Source organism: Rhagoletis pomonella, unplaced genomic scaffold (assembly GCF_013731165.1).
Source record: "Rhagoletis pomonella isolate Grant_MI unplaced genomic scaffold, Rhpom_1.0 Rhpom_scaffold_00001, whole genome shotgun sequence".
Taxonomy (NCBI): Eukaryota; Metazoa; Arthropoda; class Insecta; order Diptera; family Tephritidae; genus Rhagoletis; species Rhagoletis pomonella.
In genome coordinates this window covers 43,393,068-43,419,220 of record NW_023458555.1, presented here as the reverse complement: position 1 = coordinate 43,419,220, position 26,153 = coordinate 43,393,068, and the positions used below count along the sequence as shown (strand labels likewise).

At 35.0% G+C, this 26,153-nt stretch overlaps 2 protein-coding genes across 3 annotated transcripts in view; both read left to right on the top strand.

Annotated features, from left to right (window-relative positions):
• Positions 1-19,359, top strand: part of LOC118744401 (probable serine/threonine-protein kinase mkcB) — a 70,876-nt gene extending 51,517 nt beyond the window's left edge. Inside the window, exons 2-4 of the mRNA XM_036477402.1 lie at positions 7,823-9,329; positions 9,404-9,634; positions 18,551-19,359. Coding sequence (XP_036333295.1) covers positions 7,869-9,329; positions 9,404-9,634; positions 18,551-18,691 — 1,833 coding nt within the window. The 5' untranslated portion in view covers positions 7,823-7,868 and the 3' untranslated portion in view covers positions 18,692-19,359. The remainder of the gene's footprint in view (positions 1-7,822; positions 9,330-9,403; positions 9,635-18,550) is intronic.
• Positions 19,360-25,363: 6,004 nt separating this feature from the next.
• LOC118744385 overlaps positions 25,364-26,153 on the top strand; it is a 38,120-nt gene continuing 37,330 nt past the window's right edge. Inside the window, exons 1-2 of one of the 2 annotated variants that reach the window (XM_036477391.1) lie at positions 25,364-25,925; positions 25,984-26,119. In XM_036477391.1, coding sequence (XP_036333284.1) covers positions 25,892-25,925; positions 25,984-26,119 — 170 coding nt within the window. In that variant the 5' untranslated portion in view covers positions 25,364-25,891. The remainder of the gene's footprint in view (positions 25,926-25,983; positions 26,120-26,153) is intronic. The other variant, XM_036477383.1, reaches the window with a different exon arrangement.

The following is a 26,153-nucleotide window of genomic DNA, read 5'->3' as shown; positions in this document are numbered from 1 at the left end:
ATCTCCGAACTCGGTTAAGAAGTTTCACTTCAAAAATAATGTTATGGTGGGACTATAGTTTTTTCGACAAGTCCGAGGGTGACGAATTCTTTAATGCATGACTAATAATCCCCTCCCTCGCCCCAAGCGACAATTTAATGCATGCAAAATTGTTGTGTTGTGGGCCAGTAATCAAACACGATTTTTTTTTCTTATTTAGTGGCGCTATTCCACGCTAGGGCTACTGATTCATAACCTTCCCTAACCCTAGGGATGGATTCTGTAACTGTGAGTTTTCGTATGCACACTGAAAATTGTGTTTTAACTGTCAAAATTGTGTACACTTCTCTTCCGAAAAACTTACAGCATTTTATTCCGTGAGTTTTTGGTTGTTAGTTGTGCACGCGGTGTACACTAGTTTTCTCACAGTAACAGGCTAACCTAATATTAACGACGCGAAAATTTTCTACGCACGCACGCAAGTTTTTCACATTTGAGTAACCGAAATAAATTTGCGTGCGTGATTTTTCATAGTTGCATTTCTTTCAAATTTCAGAAGTTGAGCAAAATCTGAGCATAAATGCAGAATAGCTTCGATTCTCAAATTAAAAAAAAAACATATATGGGTTGATAGAGATCATTGAGGTGAGTAAGTATAACGGTATATATAAAAAAATATATTAAAATAATAATAAATATTGGGGTCGATAGAGATGATTGAGCTGAACATAACGGTGTATTTTTTTACTTGCGGAAACAACAATTACAAAAGTTATTAAGGGTCAAAGTTCAAGTTAAATAATTTTTTAAATCAAAATTTCTTAAAAACGAATGTATGGATCTTAAAAGGTTTGCTCTCAATCGATGGGAAATTTAGTTCCCTTTAATTTGATATACATACCTTATATATGCCACATATGTTAGTGTTTGGCCGAGCTTCTCCTCCGATTTGTGGTGTGCGCCTTGATGTTGTCACACAAAGCGGAGGGACCTACAGTTTTACGCCGACTCCGAACGGCGATTGTATTCTTATGAGAAGCTATTTTTCATGGCGGAAATATACTCGGAGGTTTGCCATTGCCTGCCGAGGGACGACCGCTGTTAAGAAAAAACCTTTTTTGTATATTTTTTGCGATGTTGCTTTGACCAGGGTTTGAACCAGGGCGTAGCGGATTGGAAGCGCGCACTGCTTACCACTACACCACAGCGGCCTTATTTAGTTTTCACAAAAATCGAATTAATGTACGCAGAAAGGAATTCCGCTTCTCTTCTGCGGCAACACATAAAGGAAAATTCTACTTAGGGAGGATTATATTTATATCAAATTAAAGGGAATCAAATTTCCTATCAAATGAGATCTAAGATCAAGATAAAATCCATGCATTCTTTTTAAAAAAAATTTTGATTTAAAGAATTGTTTAATTTGAACTTTGATCTATAATAACTTTTGTAGTTGTTGTTATACCATTATGTTCAGCTCAATCATCTCTATCGACCCTAATATTTATATTTTTTTTTTTTATTTGAGAATCGGAGCTATTCTGCATTTGTTCCATAATTTCAATTCATAGTCGCGCAAAATGTCAAATGAGCACAAACGTCAAATCGAAATGTCACACCACCCCAAATCTTGGAATTTGAGCTATGTAGCTTTTTACGCGCGCCGGACAATTTCGGTTGGTCCCATACAAGTTGTATGTGCATGAGACATTTTTGACAGCAAACTGCCGGCGTGCGTGCATATTAGGTTGGCCTGTAACAGAATCCAGTCGCTGCAATCTGTAAACATCACAAATATTTTATAAATATTCGTAATAGGCTTCACACTCGGCCACTACTAGTAATGCCACGGATGCATCCGGATGTCTGCATTGTTGGTCATTTGACAGGGTGGTTTTATTACTGATAAAAGATTTCGTAGGCAAATTCATTGTTATTGCTTGCTATCTCGTGTATAGTTGGTTTTTGTAGACGTATGAGTTTTGATGCGAAATTGCCCATTGATGCGCATTTCCTTAAATAACATACGGTATTGCCACAAAAAAATTACCAAGTTCCTCAAAAACAAATGAAAAATTCGAATAAATTACTCAAAATATCTTATTCCAGATATGATTATTGTGTACTGCATTCTGTTTACAGGTACTTAGTATAAAAATTAATTACGTTCTCAAATTTAATTCTTGCGGCTCAAACAAAGTATCACCGTTATTTCTTATGCCTAGCTTTGTATATATGTAAATATTTCTGCAACTATATCGGTGCTCAATCTTGTCCTCAAGTCAGTCCTACACATTTTGAAACTACATACTAAATATACGTTCTACCGAAGCATTAGAAACGCGCTATATTAGTAATGCAGATATACATAATTGCTTTTAGGGCCGTTTTCTAATGTTAGCAGTAAAGTTGCCTTTACTAACGGCAGATAAAGTGTTCCGCACTTTAAAGTGCTTTCGGTTTCTTATCTTACCGGTAAAAATAAATTTGTTATTCCGGAGAGTGAAACTTGACTACATTCGTCATAAAATTTCAAATGTTGGCAATGCAACATATGCAAATATAGAGCAAGAGCAACTGTTAGCAAAAACAAAAACCTTGGATGAAATATATCTGATTCATGAACCAAAACCAAACCAAAATTTAAAGTTGGGAAAAAATGTTTAAAGGTTGCATCGGGTGAGTAACAATTCGAGAAATTAATATGCTGGTGAGAAAACGAAAACTCCGGCCGGTAATCTAAAGGTTTGACGAGAAAACGGCCCTTAATTGGGAAACTTATAAGAACCTGAGGAATCTTTTACTTCAAAAACTTTTTTCCTATAATTTTCTGGATCTATTGAAGAATCAATGTGCCATATTCTGGATTTCGTACGAATCGAAAATTTGAAATTTTCGTATAGAAAATGATAGGAAAATTTCATGATTTTTTTTTAATATTCTTATGTTCGAAAAATGCGTGTTCTCTCCATTCGTAATCGAGATTTTGCAAGTTCAAAATAGTTTCAAAATATAACGATGGAATGAAAAAAATTATCGATAACATTTTGAATATTTAGCATCAAATGCAGATTTAAAGCTATTTATGTTGTGTATGGGGGTATTTGATGGTTTTACAAGCCGTTTGAAGTAAATGTGAACAAAAATTAAAATTTTTTGATTTTCTGGCCGCCATAGGGACGTTTGATCAAACCGCTTAAGCTATGTATGGTAAAATTACCTCATTCACAACAGAATGACGGCACAAGAGAGAAAAACCGAAGAAAACCAAACTCTTTTACATTGTGACCCGGAAGAAAACTATAATTCTTTACTTCAACGAGTCATGTTTGCATGGTATATGGCGAAATGGCAAAAGTAGGTTTGAAGAATGCTTGACAAGCCGCATGTGTGGTGTATTTCGCTCTTTATAAAACTCCAAAAAGCTTTTTGCTCAAAAATTTGCAGAGCGATTTAACAACTCTGTTCAGAAAAACATGTTTGCATTTTGTTATATCGAGAGAAAATTCCTCAAAATAAAAATCCTCAAAAAATACTCAAGCGCACTCGAAATTCTACACGTTTTGAGCAATTACTCACAAAGTGGTCACACTGATATGTTTATACCGTATGAGTGTATATGCGATTTTGTTTGTAAATATTTTATTAGGAATTCCTAATCGCATAAGCGTGATGGACGCTCGTTTTGCTTTTATAATGCGATTTTGCTTACATACCTACACATGAATCTGGCAGGTATTGTGCAATGCAAATTTCTCTTTAAATCGTGCTTTGTCGCCGACTCAGAAAAAAGTTAAAGGTGTTCTTTGGATTTGTTGGCGAATTTTGCATATTAGAATAGATAAATACATGTAAATAAATACTATGCATACAATTTCGAATATGTAATATAGTACACTTAAGTTTCCGGTAAACAAATTTTCAGATTTTTAGCTTGAGCGGCTGATTTTTTGTACTGAGAGAGTTAAAAATCAATATTTTTCGATCGGAAAACCCCGTTTCTCTGCAGGAGATTCCCAATAATAATATACAATTGTTTATTTAACCATTTTTCATAGTAACTATAATTTATAGGTCCGCCAAAAACACCGAAAAATGCAATGGGGGGACCAGTAAAAAATAGTTAGAATTAAAAAAATGGTTAAATAAACAATTGGCTATTACTGTTGAAGGTCTCCTGAAGAGAACTTGAGTTTTCCGATCGAGAAAGTGGTTTTCGTAGAAATGGCATATAATTTTTGAAAATCAATATTAAAAAAATATAAAATGAAAAACATGGAAAACTTTGAGCGCTTTAAGCGACCTCTAAATATTTTTTTGATTTCAAAATAAAACAATTGGGCTATACTTTTTTTCGCTATAGAACAATCCTAGGGGGTGAGAGCATTAACATTCCGACTTAACTCTTTTTGGACCACCCTATTATACACAGAAGCTTAGGGAGCAATGGGAAGTACTCACGGGACAATCGTACGATGCTCCCAAGCCCTACTGGGCAAGTTATACTGAGTATTTTAAACCAAGGAATGAAATCGAAACCGAAACAGTAACCGTTTAAAGCCGTTTCGTTTTTTATAACCGAAACCGTAACCGTTATCAAGCACAGAAATTTATAAAATTCAGCTGCAGGATTTAGCAACCAAAATTTTTTTTTCAGTAGCATAACTGTGCCGTTTGCCCTTATTTACAAAAACAAAAAATTTAGGTATGTATTTTGATATATTACTGGTCTTTCTGTTTATTTTATTTTGAAATATAATTCATCTATGTATTCATAAACCAAACCAAAGATTTATAAAGTTAGTTAACAAATATAGAATAAAAAATATACATATAATATTAACATAGTAATATAACAGTGGTCGAAAAAATTTTAGTCGCGCCAAATTTCGATAAGTTTTCACAACTATTATTATTTATTTTTGTTATTTAATTTGAGTCATTTTTTATAAAAGTATAGGTCATCTTTAACCAAAAACCGTATAAATCTAACAGCCTTATTCTGCATCACGAACGATAGGTAACAGGAACGATTCGTGTGCAGAGAAATGCTTCAAATATTATTCCGGCGGCATCATTCTTGCCGGTTTAAATGCAACTTGGCCCATTTCAACGTAATATATGAAAAGCAATAAAATCACAATCAGAGATGTTGTACGCAGACGAATCGTTCGTGTAGCCTATCGTTCGTGATACAGAATAAGGCTGTAAGTTTCAAACTTTGTGCAATATTTAAAAAAAACAAAGTCAACGTACTTTCGTAAGAATTTCGAGCAAGATGTAGAGTGTGGGGTTTTGTTGCCCACTCAATTCTAGTGCAATAAAGTGCAAGTTTCAAGTGGCTAAAATTTTTGGTTTTAGAATTTTTAACCGAAGGTTTAGCGGTTTTCTTCCATATAAAAATAAATTGTGTTTATTCGTTAAATGAAACCGATGCGACAAAGAAAATTATAAAAAATTAACGGTAATTTTTAGCCATTTGAGACCTTGTTATACTAGAATTGAACAAGCTACAAAACTGCATACTCAAAATCTTTATAAAAAATCTAATTATAAAGCTCGAAATTTTAAGGAAAGTTCGTTGAATTAGTTTTTTTTTTAAATATTGTACAAAGTTTGAAACTTATATTTATACGGTTGTTGTCAATTCAAAAGCAATAAAAACCTAAAATAATAGGTACATAGCTGCTTATGTCACAGCGTTTTAAATTCCCCACAAAAAACGGTCCATTCCCCGATTCCCCACGCAAACCTAAATTCCCCGAGTTGGCTTCCCTGCAGTGGACCGAAAAGTTCTGAAATTATCCGTCCTCTCTTAGTGGCCTTTGGCAATCAAAGACGGCAAGAACGAAGTATTGATGTTCTACAATTCATATTGGAAAAATGAGTCTTTGCGGAAACCGCACTTGGCTCAGTTAGCTAAAATAGTTTTAGCTGTTCCTGCAACGCAAGTCAGTGTTGAAAGGTTGTTTTCTGGCTCAAAATTCGTTATGCCACCTGCGAGAGCCAATTTAAGAAGTAATGTAGTGGATTCGATTTCATTGATAAGAACTAATGAATTTTATGGGCTACAAATATTTAAATAAATTTATTAGCTTTTGCGAGTAAGATGTGACTCTTTTTAAGCAAAGGATTATTATTATATTATAATTTCAACAAAATTTCTGTGAAAATCGCACTTACTTATATGTATTTATATCAAATACCCATCAGCAGCAACGCTAATTATATAACAAAAAATATACTAAACAAATTTCTGCATTTGGATCTAAGCAGATGTGGTGGAGTATGGTTATTAGTTTGTATAATTGTTTCAGAGGTGTTTTCTTTATATAAATTAAAATTAATCACAATGTTTAATTTCGCCAAAAACAAACCTTGGAAGGTACATATATTTTTAATACATTTTTTTCTGTCAAAACCGAAATCGGAACGAAACCGAAACCGAAACAAATTTTGAAGAACGAAACCAAAACCGAAGCACTTTGCAAAACCGAAAACGAAACCCGAAGATTATTTTGAATCGGTTTCATTCCTTGTTTTAAACTACATATGTACATATGATTGTATTACGCTATGGTGAAGTATCCCGTTTCTAGCGCCCAGTTGTCGATCTATTTTCACAGCATATTTCTCTTTAGCTACCATGCTATAAATCGGGTTAGAAATACACTTTTTCTTAGTAATAATCCCTTCAGCGCCACCTAGGGAATCCAAACAAATTAATAAATCGTAGGGCGGATACTCGAAATATCTCACCAATATGTTATCGCAATGGGATTTAGGTTTACGTTCATAGCAGTTTTCTGTACGGCGTAGAAAATTATATACATACATATGTATGTGTACGAATTCATTAAATTCATGTTTTCGGAATTCCTAAATAAAGGGTGGAGAAAATAACAACGTTTACAGACTCCAAGTGTTGTACATGTGTCGGTGTTTGTTTGTATTTTCAGCGTCATTGTTGTCGCCATTCTTATCAACCCAACGTTATATACGCGACTTCTTCCGCTGCGGTGAACAGTTCAACGCCAGCAATTTAAAAATAAGCACAAAATTTCTCTGAGCGCTACGACAACGATTGTTAACTTATACAATTATATTATTATTAAAATTAATTCAGTTCAATAGTAAAAAAAAATGGGTTTTAATTGCGGCGAATTGATTTGGGCGATATATTTATTGGGTTCATTTATGGAAAATCTATATAAAGTATTGTATTCATATACATGCATATTAGAGGGCTGCATGAATTCATACAAACTTCAAACCAAACAGAGTGCAGTAGAATTGAATATTATACTTTACATACAAAACACTCAGAGTTTGGAATTTTGTAAGTTATGAATATACATTTTGTTTTAAATTTTCTACCTTCAAATGGAAGAATGTGGATGAATGAATGGAAAACATTCAAATCATTCAAACTCATTTCGGTAAAAGTTTTTTTTACAAACAAGTTTGTTCGTATTGTAATAAGAGCGGAGCTATACATGTACATATGTGCATAGAAAAAATATTTTTGGATATTCATACAAAAAATTGTTATTCATTTCAATTCAATTTATTTTCACTTTGTTTGAATATTTGTAATGTGGACACATATGTATATCAGAACAGGTATTCACTCCAATTAAAAAAAAAAAAAAATTGAAGCTAAAATCATTCATTCCTTTTGTATATGAATAATTCATAAGCCGTTTTGAATGAATTCATGCAGCCCTCTAATACATATATGTATTTGTATTTGCGTGTATGTATGTACACATTAGTATGTATTTGTTTATTTTGACTCGGTATATGTATTAATCGCGATCATAATTGTGCGTTTTCTTTTTAAGGAATCACTTTCGTTGGTTTTGTGAATTGCTTCCTGTCGTAGTAGTATGACAATTCCATCACGTCCTGCACCTGCGCCTCCAGTGGCGCGTGGTCAAAGTGCTGCTGCCGGTGCCAATGCTAGTATCGAGCAGCTGCGCCGTCAACTTCATCAGCAACAGCTGCAGCAGCAACAGAATGGTGGCGTCCAGAAGTTAGCCATAAGTCTACCGCCACCACCAAAAGGTCCCACCTCTGCCATGTCAATGGCCAGTCGTAACAACAGCATCAGTAGCAACAATAACTACAACAGCAACCAATCAGCGATAACACGCAAATTTCCACAAGCACGCTACACGCCCACCACAAACTGGGATGATGATCCATTTCGCATTAATGCGTCATCAGCCACCAATACAAATGGTAATTGCAAGAAAGTGCCACCACCACGTCCGCCGCCACCCAAAGTGCAGGTGAATGGCCGCAAAGCTCCACTGCCGCCTTCGACGCACTCAACAAAATTGTTAAGCAACATATTCAGGAGCAAGAAAAACAGCAACAGTAGCAGCAGCAACAACAATAACAAAGCAAGTAAAATATATGGTGTCAGCAGTGGTGTCTACGCCACCAACAATGTCGCAGTTACAACAACAACCAACAGCAGTAGCAGTAACACAAACGCCTGGGCTGCTGTCACTTCCACTGCAGTAAATGGCAGCAGCGGCGGCAACAGTTGGCAGGCGAACTGGAACAGCAGTTACACATCGACGTCGCTTACGTCTTTGGCTGTTGGCAATAGCAGCGCAAGTGCGTCCGGTGTAGCGGAAGCACAGCTTATCAGTTTCGACTCGCCGCCAAGTTCGCCAACATTTACACAGAAATCGAATAGTGATTGCCTCAGCGTCGATAGTTTCAGCTCCGATTCGAATTTCAGTTCGCCCAACAATGGCAGTGTCTCTCAACCGGAGAGTGGCTTCGAGGATGATTTCAGCGCGCGCAGCCGTCCAGCCACAACGAGCCCCCTTGATCCATGGGAGGCTTTCGATAGCGGTTTCAACACTGCTACCGATAGTATTTACGCCAGCACAGCCGCAACGAGTACCATTGGCACTGCGCCAGTACGCAATCTCAACACAATCAACACACGCATCCAGTCCAGCAACGACAATCCGCTTTGCAATGGCAAGAGTCTTTTACCGCCGACGCCCACTCTTAGTGTGCCAACGATTATCAAACCGAAAATATCGCAGAAGCCACGTGCGCCCAAGCCGCCAGTGCTGCCGAAGCCGCAGTTAGCGTATGGTGGGGAAGATACGCCACCAACACCGCCATCACCACCCATGCCGCTGTGTGCGCCACCACCGCCACCAATAAGCGTTTCATTACTGGACGTAATATCGGGGAAAGCGGATGCACTGCAGCTGGGAGGTGGTGGTTCATGCTTTGGCAGCGGTATGGAGGAAACGAGACCATATGGCGTGGCTTTGTACGACTTCGAAGGTGTCGAAGAGGGTGATCTTAATTTTAGGGTGCGTACGAAGAAATTACTCAAAATTACTAATTTTTATTAATAAACGTATGTATTTGGTTTTTTTATTTATAGGAAAATGAGAAAATCTACTTACTAGAACAGATGAGCGCCGAATGGTATCGTGGTCGTACGCGCTCTGGCTGTGAAGGTATCTTTCCAGTAAACTATATTGATGTAAAAGTGCCATTGGATGAGGTGGCGTCGATGATGGCTCCTGGTAGCCAACAACAAATAAGCAAACCGTTACGCGTACGATGTCTTTACAATTTCCCAGCTGAATGCGATGGTGACTTGGCTTTGAAGGTAAGCAAATGAAGAGGAGTTGTTCGCATATATCGGCGGTGCATACGAAGAAAAACGCGCTATTATTTTTACGGCGAAAAGGGACGCGTAAAATAAATAAGACGCCTAGACATTTGCGAGACTAAAGCATGAGAGCTGGAATCGCTTTAGTTAACTGACTTTCCCCGTCAATTATATTTGCCCGTCTTCCTCGCCGTCAACTACGTTTACGTGCCTATCTTCGCCAAGGTTTTCAACGCATGCGTTTCTTCATATGCACCGACAAAATTTTATTATTTAGCTAAGAAAATGGGTTTATTAGTAGGGCTAGAATTCTCGTACACTAATAAATCGAAAAGTTAATGGCGCTATAACTTCTAGCTGGGCCAGAAGTATCTCACACTAAAACGTCTTAGTCGGGTTGGGTAGTTAAACAATCCCACTTGATAATTTCAAGGTATGCCGATGTTGTTGTAGCGGCTACAACAACCCTGTCGCAATGTAATTAAGCTAAGTTTTTTACCGCAGTTAACATGGCTGTCGATTAAAAAAATGTTTAATGGAAACCATGCTCTTCAAATTCGTTTCTTACTTAGATGTCAAATTCAAAGGGCATTTCTTTTACATGACCAATGTTAAAATTCCTGATTTCAAAAATATTATGTTCCTTAAATTAACAAATTATATATCGGAAGGTTGTAAAGGTGGGGAATGAGTTTGCTGATTATGGACTCAAACACAATCAGAAGATTTATAAATCATTCATGAATTAAAAATAAGATTAGTCCAGCTAACAGTATAGACAGTAGCAAACCTTTTTGGGTTGTTGTAGTATTCGTTGTTGTTGTAGCTATATTCACTAATACTGACCAACCGTCCTCCTTTGAGGAGGATTGTCCTCCTCAAACGCGATTTGTCCTTTTGAGCAAAAATGTCCTCCTTTTCAAGTTTTATAGGAGTAATGAAATTTAAAAAAAAGTTTCGTTCAGAATATTATTATTTTCTAATCGTACACATTCATTGTGTTTAGTAGACGTTTACATTGTTCAAATTTCAGTTAAATGAGGTAAACTTTTGACTCAACTAATCGCCTGAAATTTGAACAGTGTAACCGCCTTTTAGCCTTAATCAATAATATTTCACCCTTTACAACATTGAAAGGCTAGCTAACGACGCGCCTCCACAGGCGGAAATTATTGCCTACCATATGTCATTTTGTTTGCCCGATACATACAGTGTTGGAAAAAATAATATAATTATAATCATTTCTTAATAAATTAAACGCTGACCCAAAAATGCTTACAAAAATATTTTTGTTTCAATAGCTTATTGAACCGCCGCCTTGCATGATTAGCTCTTCGCATATTCCGTGCATCGAATTAACCAAGTTTGCACAAACACTTTTCGGAATGGTATACCACGATTTTAGAATGTGAAGTCGCAATTCGTCTTTATTTCTGGCTTTAAAGGCCCGACTCTGTTCTTTAAGTCTGCCCCAAGATGTTCAATGGGGTTGAGGTCTGGCAATTGAGACGGCCACTCCATAACTTCCACGTTTTCCTTTTTAAACCACTACTTCACCAGTTTCGATGCATATTTAGAATCATTATCCCCCAGTAACTCCCACCGCAATGGCATTTCCTCTTTATTATAGGGAAGCCTTATCGTCTGTAATATGTTTACATAGTCAACCGCGCACATTTTGTTCTTTATCCAAAATATTGGACCAACGCCTTCCTCCGGGAAGCAGCCCCATACCATAATGGATTAACTGTCTTTTTCGTGTATTGTGGATGAAAGGCTATATTCGTAGGACGTTTTACGCACTTACGTACGTTTTCCATCTGATCCAAATATATTAATTTTTGTCTCTTCAGACTACAGCACATTTTTCCAATTTTGAAAGATGTTCTCTGGCAAAAGTAAGTCGGTTGTTTTTGTTTTTAAGGCTCAGCAACAGTACCTTTCTAGGAATTCTGGCTGGAAGTTTGGCTTCTGCCAATCTGTACCTAATAGTTCGGCTTGTTACATCTAAATTCAATTCTGTTTTCAGCTCTCTTGAGGACAGAAAAGGGTTAGCTTTGCAATGTCGAATTAAATGCCTTTGATCGTCAGCAGTCATTTTTCGTTTTCTTAGTCGTGTTTCTGGTTTTTTTTTACGCTATGAAGGGCAGTGAACACCTTGTTTTTGGAACAGTCCACCATATCTGCTATCTTACTCATCGAATTTCCTTGTTTTCCAAAACTTATCATGGAGAGAATATTTTATATATCTTCTGTGCCAATTCGTATCTTTTTACTGTTGGAAATTTTTGAGAGTTGCTCTGGTGCAAGCAAAAAAAGTAATTGAACAATTAAAATGTCGCAATTGGTGGGGTGCAATAAGGCCATACGCAATAAAGCCATATGGCAATAAAGCCATATTTTAGGCAATAAAGCCATATGGCTTTATTTCCAATCAGAAAGAGAAATAAAGCCATACAAAAAATTTTGCAAATGAGAAATAAGGCCATATTCTGAAATTACACTCTCAAGGCGGTGTTAACGGCGAATCTGAATTTTATCTGAACATTACGTCCAAATGATGTGTTTGTTGTAATTCATTATTAAATTCGCCTTGGACACACTCTTGAAACTGATACTGAATTATTTAAATTTATACAAATTATTACTAATAAAATGAAATAAATCATTATTTAATATTTCCGGATTTATTGGATATTGAAAAATAAATATATGTACTTAGGTAAGTTTTAATTTTGCGAGTGCATAACCTGGCGGGTGCACATTTGCTGGCTCCCCGCACCGCGCCGCGTGTGAAGGGCGGAGCGCGGGGGCCGGCGCAGCGCGCGCGGCGCGTGAACGGAGGAGCGCGGCATGGCTGGACGCGAAGGAGAGTAATTGCATGTTTAAGGTGACGTTGTAGTTCAAGGCGGTTTAGTAGTTTTGTTGCGAACTTTTTCCATTGTTCAAATAAAAGAAACATAAAAATTTGAAAGCGAAATAAAGCCATATGGACTAATTACCAATTGTAATTGGAAATAAAGCCATATCGAATTTATGGCCTTATTACCAAAAAAATAAGGCTTTATTTCCAATATGGCTTTATTGCGTATGGCCTTATTGCACCCCACCGTCGCAATTATATAAAATATACTTGTCTTTAGTGACTTTGATTTTTCCAGAACTGAAAGTCATGCATTTATTAGACGACAAAAAATACTTCAAAACCGGCAGGTAGGTGTGATTCTTGCTGTGAAATTTTTGCACAAAAAAGGTTATGAAATACGTTTTCTTTAAATTGTTTGTAAAATGAGTCATTTAGGTATACCATTTTATGTGGAATTATTCAATAAATATCGTTTTACACTTTAGTTTTTAAAACTATTTTGTGTTAATTATTTTTTGTCTCTCAAAAGCAACCGTACATGCTTAGAAAGCGGACGTACCATTAATTTCATCCCTGGCATATTCAACCCCGAGGAAGGCAGTCCAAATACCAATTCATCCAAGGTTTATTACTGGTTATATTGTGGTCCAGCGCCTTCGTACCCTTTTCCCTATCTTTATCTTTATCTTAATTTTTAACCCCTTCGCCTTCATAGTAGTGATGGAGTTATCGATAGTATCGTTGGTTTCATTTTTCTGCCATTATCGAATTTTTCTAAACAGTTGTATGTTGTTGACGTTGTTGTAATTGAACTATAAAAGATGCACATGCCAACATATGTATGTACATACGTTGTGAACCCCTTTGTTTGTAAGCATGTACTTTATGGTTTTTGTTATAAAATGTGTTATTGAAATACACGATCTCATTTTGTTTCACATAAGTTATTTTTGTGTATACAAACAATCTTTATGGTTTTTGTAGTTACGAAATGGGTTTTTTTAAGAATAAGTTTTCTTCCTGGACGTTGTTATCTTATATAGTAAAAGAAGAAGCGAACAAATTTACAGGCAATGGGGTTTGCCATATGGCTTGTAAAATTTTTCTTCAACCATAAAAAATGGAATCAAATTTGCCTATTTACAAAATGTTATGCCCAGTTTCACCAATCAATTTTAAATTTGTCAGGCCATTTATAAATAATAATAATAGATTGACGCTTACACATATGTTAGTGTTTGGCCGAGCTTCTCCTCCGACTTGTGGCGTGCGCCTTGCTGTTGTCACACAAAGCGGAGGGACCTACAGTTTTACGCCGACTCCGAACGGCGATTGTATTTTTATGAGAAGCTGTTTTTCATGGCAGAAATACACTCGGAGGCTTGCCATTGCCTGCCGAGGGATGACCGCGGTTAAAAAAAAAACCTTTTTCTATATTTTTTGCGATGTTGCTTTGACCAGGATTTGAACCCAGGTGCTGATGAGTGAAAGCGCGCACTGCTTACCACTACACCACAGCCATTTATAGTAATTTAAAATTACATTTTTTAGGAGATTGTGCTATTTTAAATTTTAACTTTGATACATTTTAAAATTGATTGGTGAAATCGTTCATTAGTGTTATATCTCAACATATTTATGTAAGAAAGCTTTCGATGGTATCGAATATTTTGCACTCGCACTATCGAAACAATCGAATGTAAACAATATCCTCTTCGTTTTCTAATTTGTCTTTATCTCTTTCTATTCTATTACTTTAAGCAATAATGCTAATGTATAAAATTAATATGTACATTAATTTTTGCAATTTAATGCAAATAAAAATTTCAATGCATTAGTTCTGAAAAATATAATGCTAATGAAATTTATTTTCATTAAATTATCCAAACTAATGCGAATGAATGAATTTTAATGCATTAAAGTTTTTAGTAATTTTGCTCGTTTGCATTATTAAAACCATACATTTTTTTTAGTGATGTATAAATAAGAAAACCAGCCTTTACTTACACCACCTTCTTTTTTGACCTCAAAATTTTACTGTCAACGTCAGCAAAAAATTTTTACTTCAAAATAAAGTTAGCTAATGGGTTTTTAATGCTTGTTATACTTCTAATGCAATAAATTATTGCAATAACAAATTTTAATACTAATGCAAAAAAAATCATTAGCACTATTTCCTCGGAAATAATGCATTGAAATTTTCATGAACTTAGCTCAGTGGGTAGACTGCTGCCTATGGCGGCTGGGGTCGTTGGATCGAATCCCAGTTGAAAAAGTCTGATGAAGAGATGTGGTGATCTCCGAAAAAGCTATAACTTCTACCAAAAATGTAAATTGCCGTTTTTTCACAAAATTCTAAAATAGGTTGAATATGTTTGCTGTAATTTTAATCGCGGTTGCCATTTCCAATTTTTTTCTGACCAAAAAATGGACCAATATTTATTGCATCGGAAAATTGTGTTGAGTTATAAATAATTTTGTGGAAGTTTTAATTTGTTTCTTAATTTCGTTTTTATTCATGCTGAATCAAAAATTTGCGCTCAGCTACTGCGGAACTGTGAGGCAGACTAAAAATGTTATGAACTAAATCACACAATTCTCCAAAGGCCGCTTCACCCAATCCATTTTTAATCAAACTTACTTGATCTCAAAAACGTTCTATATTGGTACAGTTTTTGAAGTTACCTTCACTCAGCCTCAATTTGAGAAATTGAAATTCAATTATGTCTTCATCAGTTACCAATGCAGGAAAATTTGTCGAGTAGGGGCAAAATTGATACATCAGTATCAGAAAGAACTTTATGTGGTGTAATAATTTTAAGTTGTTAAATATCTTCGATTGAAATCGAATATTATTTTCATGTACTAAATGCTATGATTAAAGTTTTGCTACCTTTCCATATTTTTGCCAGCCACTTTAATATGGGTCACCGAGTAATTGAAATTAGCAAGAAACTGCGATATTTTTTGAAGCGCGCTGTGATAGATAATTAGCCATGTCATATTTGAAGATCAGTGGCAAGGCGAGTTCACACTTTTAGCAGGTGCTGCCAATCGGCCCTATGCTAAATATCGTCATCGTCATCGTCGAAGATCGTCAGCGGATCAGTAACATGGCAGACGATGGCCGTATCGTCACATTTACTGACGACGACGATATTCAACATAGGGCGGAATATTCATCAATTAAATAGAAAAAATTGAAAACGCAAACTTTATTGCATGAGGTGAAGGGGATAGATACCTAACCAAAGGCTTGTGAAATGGACCATTTTAAAAAGAATTGGAACAAATTTGGTCCATTTGGACCAAAACGGCAACCGTGATTGTAATCCCGCAAACTTTCCGAATTACAATTACTGTAATTGAAATTATAACATGCTTCATTGCGAATACTTTAATTGTTATCCTTAAAATTTACCAATTACGAGTACTGTAATCGTAATCGTACTTTTCATACCTTTCATGAGCATGAAATGGAATTATAACTTTGGTCCGATGCTTGTAAGTACCAGAATAAGAAGAGATATATATACCCATTAAAATGTATACTTAAATGATCTAGTCTCTCAGTTTTCGAGATACCCCGATGAAATGTGATAGGTGGGTGTATTTTTATAATGAATTAATCATCTGTCTGAACCGGAAGAATCGGACCACTATAACATATAGCTCCCATGTAACTGATTGTTCAGATATGAGATTTTTCGTTATAACTTCTCCATTTATGCAGCTGGGAATATGGCATTTTCCAATACTTCCATCCATTATCAACAGAAGACTTAGAGCGAAAATTACAAAGATCGGGTCACAATAACCTATAGCTCCCATACAACTGATCGTTCAGATATGAGATTCTTTGTTATAACTTCTCCATATATGCAGCTAGAAATATGTAATTTCGCACTACTTTCACCCATTATCAACAGAAAGTTTACAGTAAAATTAACAAAGATCGGGTCACTATAACCTATTTATTGCCTCCATACAACTGATTGTTCAGATATGGGGGTTTACTGTAAAACTCCTTTATTTGGACAGCCGAATCCGATAATTTTCGTAAGCTATTTTATAAAATCTACTGAGAAAATCGTCAAAATCTAAGCTGTATAAGCTTTATCTCTTATACCAGTGATTGTTCACAGATACAAGTTTTTGCGATATATCTCTTTTATGTAGGAAGAAAAAGCCATTAAATTTTGTTACCGGTTTACATACCGATCACACAGCAGTGAAAATCACTTACTAGTAATCCTAGTCCTAAAAATTTTAAGATTACTATAGGAGAGTGACCTTTTTTACTTCCAAATTTTAATAGGGTTGCCACCTGTCTAAAAAACTTTAAGATCCGCGCCGTTCGTTGGATTACAAAAGATGAGGTGTCAAATGAAGGGAATTGGCCTCTAGAAAAGCACTAATGCTTTTTGTTAATAAAGTTACTATATTCAATCATAATAAGCGTAGGCATCGGTTTTGTACTCTCACTGTCAAATAAAAAAACTTAGCCTCTACATGTGCAATAATGTATTATTTTTCTGAGTAGTTTTTCTGAGTTGCCACCTATTAAAAAGTTAAAAGATTTTCGCCGTTCGTTGGATTGCAAAATGATATATGTACCTAGTGAAAGAGCCTGGCCCTCGCATGTACAAAAGCTTTAATTATTTGAATACGGTTGCCAACTATTTAAAAATTACTATCTTCTATACATAGTATAAAGCAAAGTCGAGATATTTTGACTATGCTAATCTCAATAAGTACAATCTGTATCGAAAGAATATTATCTTTGGTATTTCTTCCTATAAGGTTGCCACATGTCTAAATTATTACATCCGCACTGTTCAAATGAAAGGGCTTGGCCTCCAGATGCACAATTATTTGTTATTTTTTGATAGGGTTGCAACCTGTTTAGTTGTCAATCGCATCTTATTTAATATCTACACATTCAGCGCGTGGCGAAGCCTCGCGCATACGAGGCCGACTAGTCGTATCAAATTTAGGTATTTCAATTAAGCAATCGTAATTAAAATGTAATCGTAATCAAAAATTACCTAGCTCTGCTCTTAAAGCACTTTATATCGCTCTGGTTCGGAGTATTGTAGAATATGGGGCGATAATATGGAACCCATACTATGCAAACCACTCTGACAGAATAGAGAAAGTCCAAAGGAAATTCACCTGATTTGCTGTGAAGAAATTGTTCAACGGCCACGATATTCCAGAATATGCCTCAAGGAGGAAACTCCTTGGCCTCCAATCTTTAGCTGACAGGAGGTCGTATTTGTCGCTGATATATGCATACCATATTCTATCTGGCATCATTGTCTGCCCAGAGATATCTAATCTTTTTCAAATTCAGGAATCTAATATTAATCTCAGGAATCCAAAAATGTTCGTTGAAGGTTCGCATAAGTCGCTATACTCGTACAACAATACGATAGCGAGAGTTATTCGTCTTTGCAACAAACCCTTATTGTTTTAATTTAAATTTATTCAAACTGTTTACTAATCTAAATTTTATTATAGTCTGTAAGAAATTCTGTTTCTAAGGTTGAAATAAATAAATAAACCCTAAGCACTTTAAACTCTAAAAAATGACCGTTGTTTCTGCGATAGAAAACGAATTTATCACTTATAAATTTGGGATTTTTTCTTTCAAACGCTGCATCTTTCCCCAATCGCTTCACGCCCAGTAAGCGTTTTGGTAAACTCTAAAAATTACAACTACAAAATCTAAGCATGGCATCCACACTGAAGCGTCAAACACGAACATTTGTTTCCATTTCATGCTAGAACACGTGCACGTATTTTATGGTCCCGCAGACTTATAAAGAAGAATATCCTCGTAACCTCTAAATCGAGACACACCTTTTCGTTAATGCAGATTGGATATGGAGATTTTCTTTATACATATGTACACATAAGAAATATTTTTCCAGCATATTTTTATATTATGCATCTGTTTTATGAATTGTTTCAATAATTATAGTTATAAATTATGCATTTTCAAGAAAATACCTCTAATTACTCTTAATTTATTTTTTTTTCAGGAAAATGAATTGGTAACCATACTCTATAAAATCAATGAGGACTGGCTTTATGGCGAAGTTGATGGTCGGGAAGGTCAATTTCCGGCGAATTTCCTTGAGTACTTACCCACCAACATACCGACGTACCAACATGCATCGTAAACAATTGGTCCAAGGAGAAGCTGCTTTCATACTTTTACACGCTCTCCCTTTAAGAATTATTGTGCTACATACAAGCGTATTCTACGAAAACAATACTATTGAATGTCCGAAGTTCTGCGCACTTAAGTATACATATATGTAATAGGTCTGTTAAACAAAAAAAAAAAAAAATCTTTGCAACACATTTTTAGTTAACCAATTAAAGTATTTTTTTGTAAAAAAATGTGCTCGCTAATCAGTTTTAAGTAGTGTGTCCCGAAAAATTTGAATGATTGAAAGCAATGGATTGCAACATGGAATTGAATTTGATTGAGAATTTGTATCGATGTGATTAAAGAAACCGTTTGATATAAATACCTACATACATATATACATTTTTATAGATAGTAATTTATAAACGGAAATATTATTAATTAACACACATATACATACATGTACTTTTAAGTGATTTAGTCTTTCATTAAATGCACTATAATGGTACTGGTTTGTAAACGATATTTTATATGTATCTTCGGTGTCAAATGTAAGTGTACACCTTTTTCGAATTTTTATTGTGGAGGGTGTCGCGCGTTTTCTTCCATGTAAGGCGTGATCAAAATCTATTTTTATATGGAAGAAAATGCCCAACACCCTCCACAAAAAAGAATTCTAAAAAATCAACGGTAATTTCTAGCGACTTGAAACTCGCACTTTGTTGTACTAAAATTGAATGGGCTACAAAACTGTATACTCGAAAATTTTGATGAAAATTGTTTGAAATAAATTTGTCATGCAAATAATTGTGAATTTTATGTTACCACAACGTGTACGCTTATATTTGACACCGACTGTATACAAATCTAACATCATAGTAATTGTCATATCAGCTGAAAACTTCAAATTTTCAACGCTCGATTGCAAAAAAAAAAACACTATTATCAAACCGTTTGCTAACTATTTAGCCTTTAAGAACACCGTAGTGAAGGTAATTAAGCAACAACGCCCACATCACACGCGTAATGCAACTATTGATTTTGTTCCACTCACACAAACTAATTGTACTATTCGGCTTGCTTAAATAAACATAATTATATAATAATGAATACTGTACACACTAATAAAACACTGCGCATATTTTTTAATAGTAGCACTTTACAAATACAGTTTGCAAGAAACTAGATACCTTTAAAAATTTGTCTCAATCTGTTGTTAAGGTTTATTATTGATTTGTCGCAAGAGCAAAATGTGATTATGTGTCCAAAAAGTAGTGAGACAAGGAAATAATTTCAACTTACAGTTAATCGCTACTTGTTGCTTCGTTTCGTTTTTTATGTCCGGCTCTAGAATTGTTTGTTGACGATTTCCTAAACTTATAGCTGTGTTATGCGCAAGTATATTTAAATTTTATATTTATGCTTATTATATAATAAATTAAATAAATTCATTAGCTTAAATTTATACAAGGACGAGCACATCAAACAACGCAACAATTATTGCAAGAATAAATCCCTATATATACTACATACATACATATAAAATGAACATACAATGAAATAAAAACACCTGTATTTATGGCGCTAAGTACGAAAAAAATGTGTGTGTCTAGATAGTTTTACGTATACAATACTTACACTTTAAATAACTAAATAAAATGCGAGTCAAAAACTACACCAGCAAAAACCAACAACTTTCGTATTTTTTTATATGTACATTTAAGCATTTTGTTTAATGTTTAAATAGTAAAAGTAAAAAAAAGGATCAGTCTATCGCCTTCGTCTTGACCTGCAGGCTGTGTCGGAACCGCAGCCGCTAAACTCAAACGTAGAATACGTGATATTATTAAGATCACATTCAAGTCAAAAACGGTATATGAAATATTCGTTTTGATTATATTGAATTGAATTAAATAAATCAAAATGAATTGCAAAATATTAATTATTAGCAATAGAGAAGATGCCTCGATTCATTTGTATTTTCTTTCATACTGCAGAGATTTGTATTACTTTATATATTAGCCCAGATCTTCGTATTAGTATTCTTCTTCGTGTTTCGCATTACCTTCGTCTTCGGATTTGTGCGTAAGTTAGCTAAGACTTCTGAAACAGCTGGCAATCATCCTAAATATAATAAAGAAATAAACGAATCTCTTGTGTCTGATATTGCGATACATACCTACTAGGGTTGTTGCGAATATTCGCATTCGCATTCGCAACCGCGGAGCTTCCGCATTAATTTTAACATAAATCATATATATAATCAAACCGCTTATCCAAATTAAACAAGTTTGGTATCAAATGAAAAAGGACTTAAATAGCTTTAAAACTGAAATGTCTAAACGAGCAAAGCCACCTATTGACAAATATTTCAATAAAAAATGTTAATTAATTACCATAAAACAAACCTTGGGTCAGGTATTTGAATTTCTTTAGTATTAAATGATATAAAAACAATATAAATAGAGGTGGTAACCTTCGTTCGTTATTTCTGTTTAAAAGCTATTTAAGTCCTCTTTCACATGATATGAAATTTGGTTAATTTTGATAAGCTGTTTGTTTATTATCCAGAAAAAACTTATTTCGGAATAAAAAATATTAGGCCAAGTTTAACTGGTAAAAAATAACTGTTATTTTCGGTCCCTGGAATATCGTGCAAGTGCACTGATATCTGGCCAGTCTCAGAAGAAAGGATTAAAAATGAATTACAAAAACTAAGATCGAAAGACGCTTTTGACGTAACAGGTTCTCCAAATTCAGAAACAACCAAAAGAATGAGAATGAAGAATTCTTTGGAAAACAACGGTATTTAAACAACGATACTAGATTGTGAAGATGAAAGTCCGGAGGATACATCCGACATTTGCAGCCCGATGCAATTCTCAAAAAAGAATCTGCAATAAAAAAAAACAATAAATATAACGAAAGTCCTCTCGACTCGTGCAGCGCCAATCGAAAAGAATTTACAATTTTGTCAAGTTTCAAGTTTTTCCAAGTTTGTCGCCTCGAGCGTGCAGTTATTTAGTGGCCTTGATTTACGACCCTTTAAAAACTTTTTATTGGATACAATGTTCCAATTTTTTAAATTCAAGTACTAAAAAAAACATTATTAAAAATTACTAACCCTTACATTTTTTATTTACATTTTTATTTAATTTACTCACCTAAATTATTTCTTAACAAGTAAAAAAGTCTAAGTTCCAGCGGAGCCGAACATTAAATACCCGGCGCAAGTATTCAATATAGTTTTTCACCTTTCCGAAAACTACCGCTACATGGTAAGCAGGGGTGGGGTTACCCCTATTTAAAACATCTTCAATAGAACGTTCACTAAGATATAATGAGATAAACTTATATAGATATATGTCAGCGGCGTCAAGCCCATTTTCCAAAATTCAATAATAATGTTACTTCTTTTCAAGGGATTGTTTAGGTAAAATTAGCTTCCTTAAATTTCGAAATATGGAAGTTTCAAGCATTTCTGAAATTTACCGTTATGAAAAAGTGGGCGTAATTTTAGTCCGATTTCGATAACTTTCAACGTTTTGCCTTTATGTGGCAACCACAATAATCGTCTCGAGATGCTACACATTGGTCGAACGGTTACCGAGATACACATATGTAATCATAACTGGGCGGGGTCACGCCCATTCTCCAACATTTTATTATAAGCGTATATTTTGCTAAAGAAGTATTGCAAACATCAATCTTGAATAAATTAGCTCCAGTATTTACTGATTTATCGAAGCCTTCATATTTCTCTAAATTACCGTTATATGGGATGTGGGCATGGTTATTATCCGATTTTTTTAATTTTCAGCCGTTTGGTATGTTTTGTGAAGGCCAACACTATGTCTGTGTTTGGGAGAAATTGGCGGAGCGGTGCCCAAGGTATACACATGTAATCATAAGTGGGCGTATTTCTGAAAACTACCGTTGCATGGGAGGTAGGCGTGGTTATCGTCCGATTTTGCCTATTTTCAATACCATCCGTCCTACGGTCAAAAGAAGTACACATACCAAGTTTCGTTAAGATATCTCAATTTGTACTCGAGTTATCGTGTGCACAGACGGACGGACAGACAGTCACCGCTTATCGATTTCTCTTTTCATTCTGATCATTTATGTATACATTTGTCTATATCTATTTCCATTCGTTTTGCCTGTTACAAACAACCGTTATGTGAACAACCATAAACAATGAAATGCAGGTCCAAACTACAGAAACAAAGAGAAAGAAAATAACTGATTTTTACCTCCCTGCGAATCATTGCAACAATTAATCAAAAAAGAGGTGAGCAGCTAATTTCTACCTGTGGATGTACACACAGAACTGAAACTACTTGTTGAACGAAAGAATATAATCCGCTGAGATGTACCTAACTATGAACCAACGACGATTTAACACGGTATTTATAGCCGTGACAGACAAACAGAAACTATTCAGAACAAAAAATGACACTGAAGATGTCACAACGCCGAAACCGGTTTGTCTCCAAACCAAATTTGACAAAGGATGACGGAAAATCGTTCCACATTACATCACACTCCTACCCTTTCGGAAACACCAACATCGAAAATGCGAATAATCATTAACGTCTATTTTCGATTCATACCACAAATATCCAGTTTTTCTTTGCAAAAATTATAACTTCAGAAACCATCTACATATGTATGTGCACCTTGATTCGTATCGCAAGCGTCTAGACTTAAAAATAAAAACTAGTTCATAGTCATGTCGTTTTTATGTGCTGTTAAGGCGCCAAAATACCGAATACGGGACATTAAAAGAAATACAGGACATTTGCCGTCCCGTAGGAAATAAATAAATTACCAGGACCAAGGACGAGAAAAGAAGACTGTCCCGTATAATACAGGACGAATGGTCACCATATGAATACAGTACACTAGATTTTACCCAAATAGGACAAGGGATTAAAAAGGGATACTTTATAAATTTAAATGGCATGAAGTCAATGTATTCTTACAGTTTCGAGCGTTTTCATTGATCCTAGAAAATTATATTGACCTCAAACGGAAGGAACTCATTTACTTACGTTTAATTCCTATGGGAAAACTAAGGCTCGCGGCGGAAACTCTTACAATTGTCCTAGAGAGGTGAGATTCGTGGAGGATCATTACTATACCAAATGCTAAAATTTTAGTCTTATTCCGGTCGCATTGCATTATTTTTATTTTTTTTTGACGTGGTCTAATGTACATATATGTATTATTTGTCTTTTTTCCTTCCACTTTTTTGCAAAATTAGGCCTCACTATGTTCCAACTAAATATTCTAAATTTAAAACAAATCAGAGCATACTAAATACGGCTTTTCAAAATATTTCGACTTTTGCGCCACCTAGCGAGACCAATTTCCGCAAAAATGTTTCTGCTTTTGTTACCAGTGTATATAAGTTAGATAAATCTATAGAAGAGACAACCAGCCTCATTCCGAGAGTCGTGTCGAATGCAAGTCGTTTTCGAGAGTCGAGTCGTATCGAAAATTTCATGTCATTGCCTAAAATTTCGACTCGACTAGTATATTAAAACGGAAAAACTTGGCAGCACTGTATAGTTTTCGACAATTATCGTCGTTTACTAGGACGTTACACATTCAATTTTCCTCTTTCAATTTTCAATACACTCACACTTTTTCACTGACACACTCTTATTAATTACTTGAATGGGCAGCTTGCTTTCAATTTTTCCCTTTCAATTGCCTTTCAATTTTGTGAAAATAAAAAAAATACTAAGCTTCTACATGCTAAAATGTTGATCTACAATGGAATTAAAATAGGAAATGGTCTTCAGAAGCTAGTTAGTTACATTGCTTTATTGAAGACGGTATGTTGACAATGAAATTGCTTCTCAAATTGAATGCAGCCTACGTAATGGCTTTCAATTTTGATGATTTTTGACAAGAAATGTGTTTGAAGAAATTGAAAGGCAAAACTGAATATGTGTCGTCAGCCTTAAGCTGCCTTTACATGAGTCCATTCTTTGACAGGCGATAATCGCATACAAAAGTTGACTTGCTCTCTACTTTGAGGCAAGCGATTTTGGAATCACCACTTACACGAGCGCTTTTTCCAGAGCAATGTTGAATCGCCTGGGAAATCGCCTCATGTAAAGGCAGCTTTACTTATTTCAGCACGACAGTAGACAATGGCAATGTTATCGAGTCGTAGAATTTAGCCTAATTTTCGACTTACGCAATGAGGCTGAACATCAACTTCCGTAAATGTTTTGTGTGGACGGGCCTTAAAGTAATTTGAATTTGAACTTAAGGGGTCTTCATCAAAAGTGATAAACTGTTGAAAACTTGGTAAAATGATAAATTTATCATTTTGATAAATGAACTGTCAAACTTTGTATGGATATCTATTTAACCAAAGTTTATTACTTTATCAAACGATTTTGGTGGATAAACGTATAAATTTCAGCAAAATTCAACCCTGACAGACTGCCAGGTGGTCGATTTTGCTACGAAAACATAAAAAGCAAATTAGCAAAAAGGACGAGGTAAGAATGAAACGTAACTAGCCAGATAACTTAAACAATAAACAATTTTATGCAATTTCACGAAAACATCATGAAAGAATGCGGAGAAACTGATAAATTTAAGCAATTTATCACATATGAAGACCCCTTTCAAAATCATCGAAAACTATTTTCATTCATGATACAAAAGTTTCAATCGAAATTCATTGTATCTTGGTTTCATTATTTCTATAAATTGCAGCCCTAGAAGTTTGATTCGCGTTTTTTCTTACTGGTAAATTGCTGCTAAAAACCAGCTAGAATTCTAGCAAGAAACCAGATAATTTGTGATGATTATCAAAAAATATTAGCTTATCGACAAATTGTCTGCAAATCATATCAAAAAACGGATGCGTTTAATCGCGTTTCTTTTTATTTCCTTTACATTACACTTCCTCTATGAATACTTGGGTAGTCACCAGCAGACAACGCTGATAGAAAAATGTATTGATTTGTCGCCTGCGCAATGAATGCTGTTGCATACTCTTAGGCGTAACAAATCAACATTCACCTACAGTTTCTCAGCATCGCACGATACATTTTTAACCATTTTCTTTTTTTTTTATATAAAAGTGCAGAGGACCTCTTAAACGCTGCAGTAAATTAAAGTATTTTCAAACTATTTAAATTTCGGTAAAAGTATAAGTTTTCTTAAATTTAAAAAACCAAACTATCTGTAAAATAAAATGTCGGAATACCAAAGCGTACCTGACACAGGAGGTAGGGTGAATTTATTTTGAGATGTAAGATTTTATTTACAGTTAAAATACTTTTTCAGATGACTTGGATAATGAATCTGTGGAAGTGTTGCGTGCACGATTAAACGAAATGAAGCGATTAATGAGCGAACGCACTGCACAAATACAACAGAATCCAGCCACAACGGAACAGGTGTGGAGCACTAAACGTTATACCACAACTGGCGTTATCGATGGCAATTTCTTGAGT